Below are 18,761 nucleotides of genomic sequence, written 5' to 3' on the forward strand. Positions count from 1 at the left end.
CCTCCCCCACCTTTTACTGGCTTCTGCTCCCTTCCTTTCCAACTCTGACAAGGGTTTTGGCCCGCTATAGATATTGCCTGACTTGCTAAGTTCTTTCAACATTTTGTATGTATAATTTTTAATACGTGTTTCTCTTAGACCAGCTTTACTAGAACGAATGCCTCTCATTCAGAAGAGTGGTACCAATGGACCTATAAATGCTACAGTTAATGGAGAAGAAAAGGAGGAAGGGGGGAACTTACCAGAGCAAGAGCAGCTCTCCCAGCAAGCCCAGGTATGCACGTTATGTAGAATTTTCAACCGTGTGTAGTAGAGAAACTGCTAAGTGCATAACTTTGAGATAATTGTCATTAAAGTATTCATTTCCATATGCTGTATACCAGTCTTCAGTGGAATTAAACAGTTACCATCTGATAATTTTACACCATTCATCATTAAAATAGCAGTTTGCTTTTTCTTGAGTCATTTATACAGCACAGATTCTAAACTTCACTGTGCTGCTTCAGGGAAGGGAAAAATTACCTGGATACTAAATTTGAAGTACTTAATCCTAGGGCAAGAGGGTGTGAATGTGAGTGATGCAGATAGGGTTATCTAAGAAGTAGTGTTGGAGGAGCCTCAGCCCTTGAGCTGAGATTGTTATTCACTTTTGAGGATGAGACTGGGGGCTTTTGGAAGGATGAGCAAATGAACTGTGCCACCATGGTTTAAGGGGCCATTCAAGAGGAGAAGAAAAGAGAAATATAGTTGTAATTGGGGAATATAGTCAGGAATAGACACAATTTTCTGTCGCAAGTGTCTAGGGTCCTGAAGGCTATGTTGTCCGCCTGGTACCTGGGTTCAGGACATCTCATCTAACCTGCAGAAGAATTTTGGAGTAGGAGGGGCAAGATCCAGTTGTTATGGTTCATGTGGTTGCCAAAACTGCCTAGGAACTTTGAACAGCTAGAACAAAATTACAACACAGAACCAAAAAGGTAATAATCTCTGGATTGTTACTTGAGCCATGTGCAAGTTGGCACAGAGATCAGAGAGGTTAAATGTGTGACTCAAAGATTGATGTGGGAGAAGTAGGTTTGAAATCATGGGACATTGGCACCAGTATTAGGGAAGGAGGGATCTGTTCCGATGGGATGGGCACCACCTAAACCATGCTGGGACCAGGGTCATGGTGAATTGCATAACTAGGACTGTGGGTAGGGCTTTAAACTGAGCAGTGGAGGGGTGGGTTCAACAGCTCTGTAAAGTATGGATAAAGTAATTGAGAAGGGAGAGTCCAAGAGAAGTTACTGAAGTCCTTCAGTGTAACATAAAGGACAAAGTTCAGAAAGCGATAAGAATTTAATTTCATGTAACATGGGGACAAAATTGAAAAGGATAGTGAATACAGGATGGATGCTGCTATTTTTGAATGCATGTGTTATATTTGAATGGTTGAGCCAACTAGGGAAAAGGCAATTCGGTGATTATAGTATACACAAGAATTTCTGCAGATACTGGGAATCCAAAGCAACAAACACAAAATGCTGAGGAACTCAGCAGGTCAGCTGGCATCCATGGAAATGAACAACGGTCGATGTTTCGGGCGGAGATCTTTCTTCAGGACTAGAAAGGAAGGAGGGTAAATGCCTGAATTAAAGGTGAGGGGGAGGGGGAAGAAGGATGTCTAGTAGCTGATAGGTGAAGCCAGGAGGGTGGTAAAGGTAAAGGACTGGAGATGAAGTAATTTGATAGGAGAGGAGATTGGATCATAGGAGAAGGGGAAGGAGCAGGGACGCCAGGGGAAGTGATAGGCAAGTGAGAAGAGGTAAGGAGCCAAAGTGGGAAATAAAAGAAAAGGGGAGGGGGAGAGAATTTTTCTTTACTAGAAGGAGAAATCACAATTCATGCCATCAAATTGGAGGCTACCCAGGTGGAATATATGATGTTACTTCTGCACCTCATCATGGCAACAAGAGAAGGAGATGGACTGACATATCAGAACGGGAATCAGAATTAAAAAGTTTGGCCATCAGGAAGCTCCGCTGTTTGTGGATGTAGCAGAGGTGATCGATGAAGCATTTCCCCAATTTGTGATGGGTTTCGCCAATGAAGAGGACACTGCATCAGGAGCACTGGATACAATAGATGACCCCACAGATCCACAGGTGAATTGTTGCCTCACCTGGAAGGTCTGTTTGGTGCCCTGAATGGTGGTGATTGGGCAGGTGTAGCACTTTGGCTGCTTGCAGGGATAACTGCCGGGAGGAAGGTGAGTGGGGAGGGATGAAAGGACGGGAATCCTTGTGGAAAGTGGAGAGTAGGAGGGAGGTAAAGATGTGTTTGATGGCAAGATACCTTTGGAGACGGTGGAAGCTGTTGAGAATGATTTGTTGGATGCAGAGGCTTATGAGTTGGCATTTAAGGACACAAGGAACTCTATCACTGTTAACACCAGTATTCAGGTGCCCTCCTGAAGTCAACAACAATCTCTTTTGTCTTGTTCACATTCAGAGACAGGTTGTTGGCTCTGCACCAGTCCATTAGCTTTGGAACCTTTTCCCAGATGGCAGGAGGGAGAAGAGATTGTATGAGGGGTGCATGGGGTCCTTCATAATGCTGCTTCCTTTGCGGATGCAGCATGTAGTGTAAATGTCCATGATGGGGGAAGAGAGACCTCCATGATCTTCTCAGCTGACCTCACTACCCGCTGCAGGGTCTTGCGATCCAAGATGGTGTAATTTCCAAACAAAGCGGTGATGCAGCTGCTCAGGATGCTCTCAATACAACCCCTGTAGAATTTGATGAGGATTGGGGGGTGGGAGATGGACTTTCCTCAGCCTTCACAGAAAGTAGAGACACTGCTGGGCTTTCTTTGCTACGGAGCTGGTGTTGAGGGACCAGGTGAGATTCTCCGCAAGGTGAACACCAAGAAATTTGGTGCTCTTAACGATCTCTACTGAGGAGTCATCGATGTTCAGCGGGGAGTGGTTGCTCCGTACCCTCCTGAAGTCAACAACCATCTCTTTTGTTTTGTTCACATTCAGAGACGGGTTGTTGGCTCTGTACCAGTCTGTTAGCCGCTGCACCTCCTCTCTGTAAGCTTACACGTCGCTCTTGCTGATGAGACCCACCACAGTCGTGTCATCAGCGAACTTGATGATGTGGTTTGAGCTGTGTGTTGCAGCACAGACGTGCTTCAGCAGAGTGAACAGCAGTGGACTGAGCACGCAGCCCTGGGGAGCCCCCGTGCTCAGTGTGATGGTGTTGGAGATGCTGCTTCCGATCCGGACTGACTGAGGTCTCCCAGTCAGGAAGTCTAGGATCCAGTTGCAGAGGGAGGTGTTCAGGCCCAGTAGGCTCAGCTTTCCAATCAGTTTCTGGGGGATGATTGTGTTGAATGTTGAACTGAAGTCTATGAACTGCATTCGAACATACTTGTCTTTTTTGTCCAGGTGATTAGGGCCAGGTGGAGGGTGATGGCAATGGCGTTGTCTGTTGAGTGGTCGGGACAGTAGACACTGCAGGGGGGTCCAGTGAGGGGGGGGCAGCAGGGTCTTGATATGCCTCATGACGAGCTTCTCAAAACACTTCATGTTGATGGATGTGAGTGCAACGGGATGGTAGTCATTTAGGCAGGACACTGAGGACTTCTTTGGCATGGGGATGATGGTGGCGGCCTTGAAGCACATTGGAATGTTGGCACTGCTCAGGGAGATGTTGAGGATGTCAGTAAGAACATCTGCTAGCTGGTCTGCACATCCTCTGAGCACTCTACCAGGAACGTTGTCTGGTCCAGCAGCCTTCCATGGGTTGACCCTGCACAGGGTTCTTCTCACGTTGGCCACGGTGAGACGCAGCACCTGTTTATTTGTAGGAGGGGTGGACTTCCTCGCCACCACGTCATTTTCCACCTCAAAATGGGCGTAGAAATTATTCAGCGCATCTGGGAGGGACGCATCACCTGCACAGTCAGGTGATGTTGTCTTGTAATTGGTGATGTCCTGGATGCCCTTCCTCATGTCACCGCTGTCCTGGAAGTGGCTGTGGATTCGCTGGGTGTGTGCACACTTTGCACCTCTGATGGCCCGGGACAGTTTGGCCCTTGCTGTTGTTAGGGCTGCCTTGTCACTTGCTCTGAAGGCGGAGTCACGGGTCCTCAGCAGCGCACGCACCTCTGCGGTCATCCATGGCTTCTGGTTAGCGCGTATAGTGATGGTCTTGGACAGAGTAACATCATCAATGCACTTGCTGATGTAGCTGATCACTGATGCTGTGTACTCCTCTAAGTTGGTAGAGTTGCCATCGGTTGCAGCCTCCCTGAACATGTGCCAGTCAGTGTGCTCAAAGCAGTCTTGAAGAGCAGAGATGGCTCCTGCTGGCCAGGTTTTCATCTGCTTCTGAACTGGCCTGGAGCACCTGACAAGGATTATACTGGGATTAGCATAACAGAGATGTGGTCTGAGTAACCGAGGTGGGGGTGGGGCTCTGCCTGGTACACGTCGGGGATGTTTGTATAAACTGGGTCCAACACGTTCTCCCCCCTTGTTGCAAAGTCCACATTCTGATGGAATTTGGGGAGCACTGACTTAAGGTTCACGTGGTTAAAATCACCGGCAACAATAAATGGTCCATCAGGGTGTACGTTCTGCAGTTCGCTAATAGCCCCGTACAGTTCACAGAGCGCCTCCTACCATTTGTAGGATTTTCCTTGCAATTTTATTTATATAATGGGTCCTGGACAGGTCTTCTTGAGATAGTAACACCCAGAAATTTAAAGTTACTGACCCTCTCCACCTCTGACCCTCCGATTGAGTCCTGGCTCATGGACCTCTGGTTTCCCTTATGTGAAGTCTACTTCATGTGGAAGATGCCAGCTCTATGACAAAAATTTGAGATGGTCGGGCTAAAGTGAGTGTAGTTCTTATTACTAAGGAGAAAGTGTTTGGGAAGTTGAAAGGACATGTCACCAGGACCAGATAGACTATACCCTAGGGATATCCCTTTAGAACAGAAATTGGGAGGAATTTCTTTAGCCAGGTGGTGGTGAAGCTGTGGAAATCATTGAAACCAATGGTTGTGAAGGTAAAGTCATTGGATACATTTAATGCAGACATTGATAAGGTTCTTGATTAGTAAGGGCATTGAAGGTTATCAGGAGAAGGCAAGAGAATGTTGTTGAGAGAGAAAATAAATCAGCCATGATCAAATGATGGAGCAGTCTCAATAGGCTGAATGGCTTAATTCCTATGGTCTTACAGAAACAGGCCTAGTCCCTTCATGTCTATACTGACCACAGGGCACCTATCTATACTAATCCCATTTTCCAGCTTTCAGCGGACTACCTCTCTGCCTTGGCAGTGTAAGTGCTTATCAAGATGTGTCTTAAATAATGAATGTGTTTCTGCATCTCTTCAGTATATTCTAACTTTCTCTACTGTGGCAAAGAGTTTCTCAATTATCACTATGTCTAAGCCCCCCTCATAATTTCATATACCTCAGTCACCCATCCCCTCCCCCCACCCAGCTTCAAGGTAAACAAATCCATCCAATCTGAAATACTCTATCCCTGGCATCCTAGTAAATTTCCTGTGCAACCTGGATCGCTCAGTACTTGTGTTAGGACTTGTGACACAAGTGTCCTGACTAATGTTCTATAAAGTTACTCCTTAAATGTTTTTGTTAGATTATGGTTAAAAATGATCTTTCATTAGAGAATGTGAAAACAGTGATTAATCATGGGGATTAAACAGATACATTGCAGTAAGGTTGCTAGATGAATTATTAAACAGGCTGTGATATTTTAGATTGGTACGTACATAAAATATGCATTTTCATAGATATGATAAAGTAGAATTTTAACTTGGGGAAATAAAATAGTTTTTCAAATATTTCCTCTTTGTTTTATTTGATTTTATTTAGCAATACTGAGTGGAGTAGGCTCATGCAAGCTCCTGAGCCGTGCCACCCCAACAACCCTCGACAAATCTGATTAACCCTGTCTTAGTCATGGCACAATTTACAATGGCCAATTAATCTACCCAGTAGATCTTTGGACTGTGGGAGAAAACCAGAGGTTTCAAAGAAAGCCCACATATTCCATAGGGAGGACATACAGAGACTCCTTACAGATAAAGGTGCTAAAATTGAACTCCGAATTCCAGAATGTCCCAAACTGTAAGATCATTGCACTAACGACACACTACCATGGCACTACCTTGCTGATTATGACCTGTTTTACCAAACCACTTACATTTTACCAGCAAATCATTTAAGGTCGGCATTTCTGTTTAGCTGTTTGACAATTGTAAATGGTCTCAAATCTTGTGCATCTCAAATGAAATGCAGGTAATTTAGTTCCTCGTTTACATCTAACAAGCTCCCATAGATAGAAGTGGTAGTGGCAGACACTGTCAAAGTGGATTGAGGGATAAATATTAGTTACAAAAACTTCATCACACTGAACCTCCAATTTTGATTATCTGCAATTCCATTATTTTTATATAAATATCATCTTTTGAAACCCTGGCAGATGGACTATTTACCGTATATTCCAGAGTATAAACAGACCCACCATTTTCTTTTTTTTGTAATTTATTTTTTTTATTGAAGTTCATCAAACAAACATTTCCATAAGATGTATTTTAGACATTGTACATATATATCATATAATCATATATATCGCAAAATCTCCACACAGTATTTATCTGGGGTATACACTTATAGAAAAGAGTGGAAAGAAAAAAACAAGCAAAAGGAAAGAACTATGTACAAGTAGGGAGTGATATTTTTTTTTACAGCAGGTTAATTGATTTGTGAGAATAAAATCAGGCCTATGAGGCATTAAGTAGTTAAACCATTTTTCCCAGTATGAATCAAATTGTTCCAGCTTATGATTAACAGATGTTGTTATCTTCGCCATTTTGTAAATGTCCATTGTAATTTCCATCCATGTATTTAAAGTTGGGCTCTCCTGTGATAACCATTTCCTAGTAAGGGTCTTTTTACCAGCCACCAACAGTATATTCATTAAATATTTATCTCTTTCTTGAGGTATATATCCAAAATATATGGCCTTACTCTCCAAGGGTTTTTCACATTTAGAGATGTCTCGTAGGGCATTGTGTATCCCCCTCCAATAGTTTTTGATAACAGGGAAGTCCCAAAAAATATGATAATGATTTGCATTTTGATTTCCACAATTTCTCCAGCAAACAGGGAGGTTACTATCATAATGGGATTTCTGAGAGGGCGTAATAAAATATCTTATCAAGTTTTTCCATCCAAACTCCCACCATTTCTGTGAATTGGTACACTTCCATTGATAATTCCATATTGTTGTCCATTCTTCCTCAGATATTATTATCCCTCCTTCCTTCTCCCATTTTGTTTTAATGTATGAAGTCGAATGTGTTTTAAGATTTGACAACCCCTTATACATGCTTGAAATGATTCTACTACTGTTATCTGAATTATATGCTTTTCTAAAGAGCTCTATCAAGCGTGTATTTGCCTTGGTTACATTTTTAAGCATCTTATTAACATTGTCACATCTGTAAATACCGATAAAAATCTTGTTTTTCTAAAAAGTGTTTCTCTTTAAGCATTTCAAAACTGAACAGTGTTCCTTCTTTCATTATGTTGCAAAGAACTGTTATTCCTTTAGCTGTCCAGTTCTTAAATCTAACATCCAATTTACTTGGTATAAAATCAGAGTCATATGCGCACCATTTAAGAATTGCAATATCTCCCTCTAGATTATATTCTTTTATAGTGGTTTTCCATATCTTAAGAGTCAACTTCACCCATGGGTTATCAATAGTATGTAAGTACCTTTGCAGGTTGTTATCAGCCAAAATTGCTTGTATGGGGATGGGACGTACCCGCTCCTCAATGTTTTTCCATTGAGTGTCATATGATGGGTTGCACCAACATATCACAGATCTCAACTGTGCTGCAAAATAATAATCTCTAAGAGAAGGCAAGCCCCATCCCCCCTTTTCCTTTGCTAATTGCAAAGTTTTGAGACGAACTCTAGGCCTTTTACCCCGCCAAATATACCTTGATAGCATCTTGTTCCGTTCATTAAATTGATTTTGATTAATCTCTATTGGTAGGGTCTGAAAGAGATATAACAGTCTGGGCAGTATATTCATTTTAATAGACTCAATCCTTGAACTAAGACTGAAAAAAGGAATCAGACTGAACCCCCATTTTCAAGGTTAAAAAAGTGACTTTTTCATGTTACCTTTGTATAAGCCAACCCCTTTTGTAGAGGTTTTTGATTTAACCAGAAAAGATCACAAGATCTCACATGCTGGTTTCAGCTGTGCTGGACCCGGAACCTGGAAATTTTGTGAACCAGTACCCGCTAAAAAATACACAATGTAGAGCGTTATAAGCGAATTCTTAATAAATAAATCAGGGAGGGAAATTTTGGATTAGGTCTCCAATGGTAAATAATCCTTTGAAATGTAACCCCTGCGAAACCATTTAGCGCCCATCATAATCTTGTTAAACTATTACACGGGTTGGTGGGATCAGTATGTCTATGCAGTATTAAGTTTGCGACTGCCATGTATAAAAGATTAAAATGAATGCGATATTATGCTGGCTTCAAGCTGAATGTTGTTGATTTGCTAAAGGAACAAATAATTCTGCAGCTGCTAAAAAGTTTAGTGTAAACGAGAAACAAGTGAGAGAGTGGAGAAAGGCAGAGGAAACGCTGAGGGAAATTCCAAAGATGAAATGTGCAAACCGCAGGAAAACATGCCAGTGGCCAGAACTGGAAGGAAAAGTTTTAGAGTGGGTGAATCACCAGCAATCGTCCAGATACATTGTTACCAGAGAAATGATTCAAGTTCAAACGTTGAAATGGGCCGAGAAACACCATGAGGTCAGCAAAAATTTCAAAGCTATGCGAAGTTGGTGCACCTGATTTAAGAATAGACATAATCTTGTGTTGAGACAAAAAAGAAAGATTGCTCAGAAAATTCCCGCAGGGTGTTGTTTACATTCAAGAACGCTGCTGGATGGATGAAGCTGGTTGCTTGAAGTGGGTTAAAGTGGTGTGGCGTCAACATCCTGAAGGTTTCGGGAAGGAAAAGTCGCTACTTGTCTGGGATGTGTTCAAAGCGCACTTGTCAGGTGAGACAAAAGCAGCAATGAAAGATGAAAATATGGACATTGCAGTCATCCCCAGTGGTTTGATCTCCGTGCTCCAGCCACTAGATGTGAGTTTAAACAAATCATTCAAAGAATTCATGTGACGACAGTGGAACGAATTTGACTCAAAAACAGCCAATAAATACAACCTGTCTTCCGTGTATTCATTTTTCCAAAGTTGGCACCCTGTGTATAAGCCGACCCCCTAATTTTAAGATCAAAACTTAGGGCCAAATTCTCAGCTTATACACCGGAATTTACAGTTTCAAAAAGGCAAGTGAGTGATGTACATGTTTAATTTTGTTCTCTTAAATACTCTGATAAACTTGAAGAATTTTTTTGGCTCCTGGGGAAATTTTAATCGTTTTCTATTCTTATATTTAAATAAAACACAGCCTCAGCATAGAGTGAAAGGGACTAAAAGGCAGCCAGTTTAGCTCAAATGATCGTGGCCAATGTACTGAAAGTAACAAAGTCCCAGGATTCACTCTAGGTGGGGACTTCAGTGTGCATTACCAACAGTGGCTTGGCAGCACCACCACTGTCTACACTGGTTGAGTCTTGAGGATACGGTTGCCAGCCCTCGTTTACAGTAAACAATGAGTAAATCAACATGGGGATGATAAACCTCCTCGAATTCATCTTCACAGTTTTTCCTCTGGCAGATACATTTGTCTGTGACTGCATTGGTTAAAGGGATACTCCATAATGTTTGTGGAGACAAAGCTCTCTTAAAACTGAGGGCACTGTTCATAGTGTTGTGAGCCATGACAAACATACTTGATATGGTAGATAAAACAGATCTTGCTGTACAGAACTGGGTATCCATGAGGCAGTGTTGATGATCATCAGCAGTAATGAATCTCACCACATCCTGTAATCTTATGGTCCAGTATTTCTTCCACATTAATATCAAACCAGGAAATTAACTTTTTTTTTATGAGGAGTTCAGAAGGACATACCAGGAACAGCACCAAGCATACTTAAAGTACAAACTGCTAGGGCAGCAATACAGGACTATATTCAGATAAATTGAGCTAAGTACTCACATAGCCAACAAATTATCTGAGATCTACAGTACTACAACACACAGTCGCGAATCAGTGTTCATTAACTAATTGAAGAAGGCACCTGCAAGAAAAAAACTCAGCTTTGATAGCAGGCTCAGGATGTGAGCCTAAAGAAAAGGCTATATTATTGACTCTGTTCAGCCAGAAAAGCTGGGGAATGGTGCTGCTGAGATCCCTGCCATCAGAAGCCAATCTTCAGGCAATTTGATTGACTCTATGATGATGACTGAGCACAGGATACAGCAAAGGGTATGAAAGGTAGCATCCTGTATCATATCAGATAGATTGTGAGGATGTGGCGAGTGCACCTGTGGCCATTTGATCTTGCAGTGAATCGATTGTGCCTTCTACATGCTTTTGGGCACAAGTTTTCAAGTGTGTATGTTTTTATCCTAGTGGGCCCGGTTCGTCGCTCCATACTGTTTAAGTTGCCCTGCCTGTACTGTTACTAACATGACTCAGTAAAAACATTTATTCATACTATTGCATTGTAATTCTTGTTCTGCACATGCGTAACATTTGGTACAAGGATCAAAACGAGAATGACCACTCTGCTCCAAGCACCCGATCCAGCTTGGGCCGCAGCTGTGGCAAAACTGGACCCTGGAATCTGGCTGCAGTTGAAGAAAACCTTCAACTAAAATTGGTAGGAGTTTGGACTACATCAAACTCCTACCAATTTTAACCCTACAGCAAAGCTGGAGGGAGCAATGAAACTCAAGCTGCTCCTCACACACCTTTGAAAACTCAAGCAGAAATATTTCGATGCTCTACAGCTACAGAATTAATCTGAACTGATGGGTGCATTTGAGGCTTTGAGCAACACTAGGGGGACACAGGTCTTTACAGCACGCTTCACATTCTCATAGCTGTGGCAGGCATCCAAAGAGAACGTAAATGATTTCATCACAAAACTGACCCTAGTGGTGCAGGAATGCAAATACAAAGATTTTCCCCCCGAACAGATTCAAAGAAGCAATGCTTATCCAAATGTTCAGTGTTGGAGTCCAAAATGGGAGGACACAGGAGAGCCTACAATCCAAAAAACATGATTTGTTCTGGGACAAAGCATGCTCCGTAGCTTGCCACTAGGAGGCAGTCAAGAGAGGTCTTACACAGATTCAGCCACCCATATCACCACTGATTAAAGCAGTACTGGAGTAGATGGCCCCTTCTAAAAATGTTAATGTTCGTCAGCGGATACCAACCTGCAGCCCAGTCTCCACAGAGGTGTCATAAGTATAGGGAAAGGCATGCCCAATGGTCCAGTAGCAAGTTGGTCAGAAGATAGGGCACTTTGAGAAGGTATGCTTCGCTAAGCAGTGTGCCATTAGAAAATGGCAGACCATCAACTTAATACAAGGAGATAGCCAGAACAAGGAAATGGGCACTGTTTTTATAAGTTCATGAAGTTGTTATTGTTCCTCTCCAAACTGTGTGGCATATCGGGTGGCATGTTTTTAGTGTGTGTCTGTTTTTTACGAGGCCGAGCTGCTAGCTCAATGCTTAACCCAACACTGATGGAAAGCATGCAAGGAGCCGGCCGGATTCGAACCAGGGACCATTCACCTCAAAAGTCTGGTGCTGATACCACTGCACCACCGGCTGGTTTCAAACCCATGAATTGGGCTACTGAAATCAACCTCCTTGGTTATATACACAGTGGACATGCAGCCCATAAAGTTTCAGCTAAATGTCAGGTCAGCCATCACCTTGAAGTGAATTATTCTTATGCCAGATTCCAAAATTACGACCACCAAACTTGGTGTTCCTCAGCTACACTGGAGACGGCCTGGATGTGCATGATGTCTTTACAGCAGAAGGTTCACTTGAGGGGGGGAGGCCTGTTACATTTACCCACGCATGGGGTCAGAACTAGAATCAGGTTTAATATCACTGGCATATGTTGTGATATTTGTTTTGTGGCAGTAGTGCATTGAAATACATAAAATATATAAAATACAATATGAAATGTATATATAATTTAAATTATATGAGTAGTGTAAGATGAGAAGAAAAAAAATACTATGGTAGTGTTCATTATCCATCCAGGAATCTGATGACGGAGGGGAAGAAGCTGTTCCTGATACATTGAGTGTGTGTCTTCAGGCTCCTGCACCATCCTGTACTATTAATGGTAGCAATGAAAAGAAGGCATGTTCTGGGTGATGGGGGACCTTAATGATAGATGCTGCCTTTTTGAGGCATCAAGTTTTGAAGATATCCTGGATGCTTGAGAGGCCTATGCCCATGGTGGAACTGGCAGAGTTTACAACTTCCCACAGCTTTTTCTGATCCTGGCCTCTCCAGACCAGATGGCGATGCAACCAGTTAAAATGCTCTTCATGGTACAGCTGTAGAAATTGATGAGTGTCTTTGGTAACACACAAATTCAAACTCCTAATGAAATATAGTCACAGCCATATCTTCTTTGCAATTGCATCAACATGTTGGGTCCAGGAAAGATCCTCAGAGATGTTTATACCCAGGAACTTGAAACTGCTCACACTTTCCACTTCTGATCTCTTGACAAGGACTACTGTTTTCCCTGGACTTTCCCTTCCTGAAGTGCACAATCAATTCTTTGGTCTTACTGATGTTGAGTGCAAGTTTGTTGCTGTGAAACCACTCAACCAGCTGAGCTTTCTTACTCTGTACACCTCATCCCCATCTGAAATTCTTCCAATAATAGTTGTGTTGTCGACAAGTTTATGGATGACATTTGAGCTGTACCTAGCCACACAACTGTGGATTTAGAGGGAGTGGGACAGTGGCCTAAGCATGCGTCTTTGAGGTGCACCAGTGTTAATTGTCAGTGAGAAGGAGATGGTATTTCTGATTCGCACAGACTGTCTTCCTGGTGTGGAAGTCAAAGATCCAGTTGCAGTGGGAGGTATAGAGGCCCATGTATCTGAACTTGTTCATTAGAATTGAGGGTGTGGTTGTCCTGAATGCTGAGTTGTAATCGATAGACTGCAGCCTAACATAGGTATTGCTATTGATCCAAGGGGAACCAGTGAGATTGATTCCGCCGTAGATCTATTTTGGCAGTGAATCCAAGTCCTTGCCTGGTCAGGAGTTGATTCTAGCTATGATCAACCTGTCAAAGCATTTCATCACAGTAGACATAAGTGCCATTGGGGCAGCTCACCCTGCTCTTCTTGAGCACTGGTATGATTGTCACCCTTTTGAAGCAGGTGGGAACCTCCTACTGCAGCAGTGAGAGATTAAAGATGTCCTTGAACACTATGCCAGTTGGTTGACACAGATTTTCAGAGCCCCACGAGGTACACCATCAGGGGTGATCCCTTGCAAGAGTTCATCCTCTTGAAAGATGTTCTGACATCAGCCTCCGAGACAGCGAGCACAGGGTCACCATATGCTGCAGGGATTCGCTCAGGTGTAGTTTTATTTTCCCTTTCAAAGCGTGCTTAAAAGACACGGAGCTCATCTAGGAGTGAAGTATCACAATCATTCATGATGTTAGGTTTAGCTTTTTAATAGCCTGCGAAGTCCGCCAGAGCTGATGTGTATTTGATCAGATTTCCAAAGTGTGGGCATGGAATGACACAGTAATCATTGTTGATGGTGGTATAGCAGTGAGAGTCTAATGTCAGGGGAGGCTGATGGCCTTACTCACTATGCAGAAATTGGATTAAAAAGATTCCATCAGTGCTGTCCTGCATCAACCATATTGGGGGGAGCCCCACATTGAATTCTCTATTACAAAACCAGCAGCATGTTTTCCAAGCTGATACTTCGGATCAATACTGTGTTCCAGCGGCTAAGTTCAAGTTTAAGGAAAACTGTCAGCTTAACTTTTACAAGGCCGACCCAGTGCCGAATGCAGTGGGCCTAAAGGTAGAAGAATATGACTGATTACAGAGAATGATGTGATACAGCCGGCCTTGACAAGTGCAGAATTTAAGGAGTTTGTGAAGAATGGTGTTAGGCAGCTGAGAGCAATTCCATATCATGCTGCATCAAATGGCCTGGTGGAGTGAGCAGAGCAAACAGTGAAATGAGACAGTGTTCAATTCCACTCAAATTGTCAGCTCATGGAGCAGACCAGGACAGTTTAGGCAAGAGCTAATAAATAGCAAGTCATATTCGTGCTGCAAAAGTGCCAGGCACTTACCTTTGCCAGAAAGAGATGGTTTTACCACTAATCTTGGCATTCAGTAGCATTAAAGGTTCAAAGATTTGCAGGAAATTTAATTTCTAAGTTTTTTTGTATTCTGTTTATTACCTTGAGATTCATTTTCTTACAGGCATTTACAAGAAAAAAATAAACAAATACAATAGAATTTAAGAAAAACTATATATAAAGACTGACAAACAGCCATTGTGTAAAAGAAGACGAACTACAAAATAATGATAAAACAAAATAATGCAGAGAACAAAAGTTGTAAAGAGTCCTTGGAAGTGAGTCATTGCATCAGTTCTGAATTGTGAGTGAAGATAACGATATCAGTTCAGGAGCTTGATGATTGTAAGGTAGTAACTGTTCCTGAACCTAGTGGAGTGGGACTTGAGGCTTCTGTATCTCCTGCCCAATAGTAGTAGTGAGAAGAGAACGTGGCCTGAACAGTGACTGTCTTTGGATGCTGCTTTCTTGTGGTTGTGCGCCATGCAAATGTACTCGGTGGAGAGGGCTTTCTTTGCCTGTGATGGACTGGGCTGTATCTGCAATTTTCTGTAGTCTTTTCCACTTGCACAGGAAGGTGTTAAGGCCTAGGACTTGGACTTTAATGATGAATTTTGAGGTTGGATGCTGAGCTGTAGTCAGTGAAGAGCATCTAGGTATATGATCTTCATTGTCCAGGTGTTCCAAATCTGAGATAGAAACATAGAAAATCTACAGCACAATACAGGCCCTTCGACCCACAAAGCTGTGCTGAAAATGTTCCTACCTTAGAACTACCTAGGCTTTACCCATAGCCCTCTATTTTTCTAAGCTCTATGCAGCCATCTGGGAATAGAGTTGTTAGATCTCTGTTATTTTTCCTGATCCTTAGGGTTCTTCCAGGAGTCAAGAATAGCGAGCTGTCTTAATTTTTTATGATTGTTTATTTTAAAATTCATACGAACACACAAGTGCTAAGCAAATTAAGTAAAGAGCTGAGAAATAAAGCTGAGACAAATGAACACAAAGGAGGCAAAGGTAAAAAGAAATGATGGCGCCCCTGAAAAATCCATCTCCTTTATAATCAAGAGAAATTCTTTAGATAAAATTATCCAATCACTGGTTGCACAACTGTATAACGTGGGTAATGTGCTAACAGCTGGCCAATGAAAAATGAGAAAGGTGATAAACCATTAGTTTAACTACTATACCACTTTCTGCCAGTGAGTGGGGACAAATCACCATATACTGTGAAAAATACATGAGTTTGTTAGAAAGTACAAATTATGATAAAACTGCAACTTCAGTCTTACATTAATTCATCTACTATCTTATTTAAAAAGTATAAAAATAAACAGTGGTTTCCAATAGAGAGAAGGGCCAATAAAATGATATCTGTTTCGAGATAGATATTTCAGATAAAAACAACGGTGCATGTGCACCAACTTTAATAGTCTGCTCACAAGTGCATGAACAAGTATATCGTAACATCTCCCTTTTTATCAAAACAAAGAAAAGGAACAATTGTATTAACAATTAAACTCATTCCTCTGGAGTCTGCTTTCCAGTATATTTTCGTGGAATTAACTTTCAAAGCATTCATTAATCATGCCTTATTTCTCTTATGCCTGTCACAAATACACTCATTATTTCTGTTTGTATGAGTGTCTATACAAAATATAAAACATACTAAAATCAGACTTCAACTTCAGACTACAAACTACACAACCTCAAATAGGACATGGTCTTTCTTTGTGTATAAACATAACCTTAAAATTCCAAGTAGTGTCACAGACTTGTTCAATTGTTAATGCAATTATTCAATGTGGGACAAAGTCTTCTAGATATTGTGGCCTTTTCACTGTGCAGCCAGAACGAGTTTTTATTGTTTTGTCCGAGTCCTGTTGTTTCTTATTTGCATGTTTCAATGTTTGTGTTAGTGTTTGTGTTGTATCATTAGCCTCTGCTAGTGTTTGGCTGTGTGCATTTGATGCAGTAGGCACACTGTGGTCATTGATCTCAGTTGTTTGACCTGATTTTGCCTGTTCATGTGTGATTAGCTTTTCAGGCGGTTTCTCAGTCGTCTTTCGTAGATGTATGCGATTACGTTGGTAGATCTCAAAAGGGGTTTGAACTACATATGAATGTTCATCAAGACGCTGACACACAATTGCTTTCTCCCAATCCTTTTTTACCTTGCACCAGGGGTTGCATGCGCACGGTATCCCCTTCAATGAGTGGGGTAAGATCTTTGGCTGATTTGTTGTAATTGTCGGCTTGCTGCTGGACACGTTGTTTCATACGCTCGTGTTCACGTACAACTCTGGGTTCCAGTAAACTCGATGTTGTAGGCAGGAGTGTGTGTGTGCGGCGATTCACCAGACACTGGGCAGGACTCGTTCTGAGCCCTCGCAAAGGTGTGTTGTGATGGTCTAGAAGTGTGAGGTAGGGATCTGCTCGCAGTTTGTTGCTCTTTATGAAGATCTGCTTAGCTGTTTTAACTGCTGATTCAGCTTTTCCATTTGCTTTGCTATTTCTGGGACTGCTACACAAGTGCTCAAAATCCCATTCTCATGCAAATCTGTGAAACTCTGCTGACATGTATTGTGGTCCATTATCACTAACCACTTGTGTTGGGCTACCATATCACACAAAATGAGGCTTCAGTTTGCGAATAACAGCTGCGCTGGTCGTATTGCAAAGATCTGCCTCAAAGAAATTGCTGTAGCAACGAGGTACTCTTTTCCTTCAAATGTAAATAGGTCGGTACCTATCTTTTCCCAAGGCCGAGCAGGTACCTCATGACTCATAAGTGATTCTTTCTGCTGACTCATTTCATATGTTTGACAAACATCACATGTCGCAATATATTGCTTGAAGTCGCTGCTCATGCCTGGCCAAAAAAGACATTCACGTGCGCGTCTGAGGCATCCTTCTAAGCCCAAGTGTGATGAATGAATTATTTCCTTCATTTACTTTCGCTCACTTTGCGGTATGATGACACGCTCACCTTTGAAGATTAAGATGTTTTGGACTGCGAGCTCATCCCTATAGCTATAGTAAGGTGTGAGTTGCTCTGGTAGTGTGTCACATTCGCTCGGCCATCCACTGATGATTACGCATTTCAACATCTGTAGTGTGTCATCTTTCGCTATTTCGATGCGAATCTGCTCTAGACGCTCATCGTGGATTGGCAGGTGCATTAGCATGTTGACTTCTTAGAGGCTGTTCTCCTGGCCTGGAGTACCGTTAACTGCTCACGATAGCGTATCCACGAGGTGCATCTGCTTTCCTTAACAGTAAGTGATGTCGAAATCATAGCTCTGCAGGCAAAGAAGCATTCCCTGTAGGCGCTTTGGTGCCTTCACCAACGGCTTCTTAACTATCATTTCGAGTGGCTAGTGATCGCAGAGTACTCTTGTGAAGTAGCCAGAAGTGTATTGATGAAAACACTCAAGTGCGAATACAATTGCGAGCATTTCCTTTTCGATCGCTGTGTAATGCATTTCCGTGTCCGTTAGCACGCTGCTTGCATATGCGATCGGACACCCATTCTGGAGGAGTGCTGCCCCTAGGCCTTTGCTGCTGTCGTCACATTGGATGGTTAGCTCTTCCTTAAAATTGTAGTATGCTAACACTGGTGCTTTGGATACCGTCCACCTGATTGTGGAGAGAGTGTTTTGCTGCTCAGCTGATCACTCCCATGCTACATCTGGCTTTGTCAGCTGTCTTATTGGCTCAAGGGTATCTGAGAGACTTGGTACAAAACGGCTCAGGCAGTTGACAAATCCGATCAATCGCACTCCCTGCACATCTGTGAGTGCTGGCATGTTGAGAATGTCAGTGACCTTTTTAGGATCAGGCTGAAGTCCCTCACTTGTGATGAGGAGCCCCAAAAAGGGTATCTCTGTCACTCTGAAGACAGATTTGTGCTTGTTGAGCCTGATATACTGCTCTGCACAACACTGTAATAGCTGCTCAAGTTTCACATCATGATCAGCGATTTTCCATACACCAGAATGTCGTCTGAAAAAACAACACAGAGAAAACTACACTAGACTACAGACCTACACAGGACTACATAAAGTGCACAAAAACAGTGCAGGCATTACAATAAGTAATAAACAGGACAATAGGGCAAGGTGTCAGTCCAGGCTCTGGGTATTGAGGAGTCTGATAGCTTGGGGCAAGAAACTGTTACATAGCCTGGTCGTGAGAGGCCAAAAGCTTCGGAGCCTTTTCCCAGACGGCAGGAGGAAGAAGAGATTGTATGAGGGGTGCATGGGGTCCTTGATGCAGCGTGTAGTGTAAATGGCCGTGATGGGGGCAGAGAGACCCCGATGATCTTCTCAGCGGACCTCACTACCCGCTGCAGGGTCTTGCGATCCAAGGTGGTGCAATTTCCGAACCAGGCAGTGATG

The 18,761-nt window shown here is 42.6% G+C and overlaps 1 protein-coding gene across 1 annotated transcript in view; it reads left to right on the forward strand.

Annotated features, from left to right (window-relative positions):
- The window catches only part of LOC132399678 (AP-1 complex subunit gamma-1-like), a 159,546-nt gene that overhangs the window by 108,626 nt on the left and 32,159 nt on the right, over nucleotides 1-18,761 (forward strand). The window contains exon 18 of the mRNA XM_059980325.1: nucleotides 139-274. Coding sequence (XP_059836308.1) covers nucleotides 139-274 — 136 coding nt within the window. The remainder of the gene's footprint in view (nucleotides 1-138; nucleotides 275-18,761) is intronic.

The sequence above is a fragment of the Hypanus sabinus genome, chromosome 9, assembly GCF_030144855.1.
Source record: "Hypanus sabinus isolate sHypSab1 chromosome 9, sHypSab1.hap1, whole genome shotgun sequence".
Taxonomy (NCBI): domain Eukaryota; kingdom Metazoa; phylum Chordata; class Chondrichthyes; order Myliobatiformes; family Dasyatidae; genus Hypanus; species Hypanus sabinus.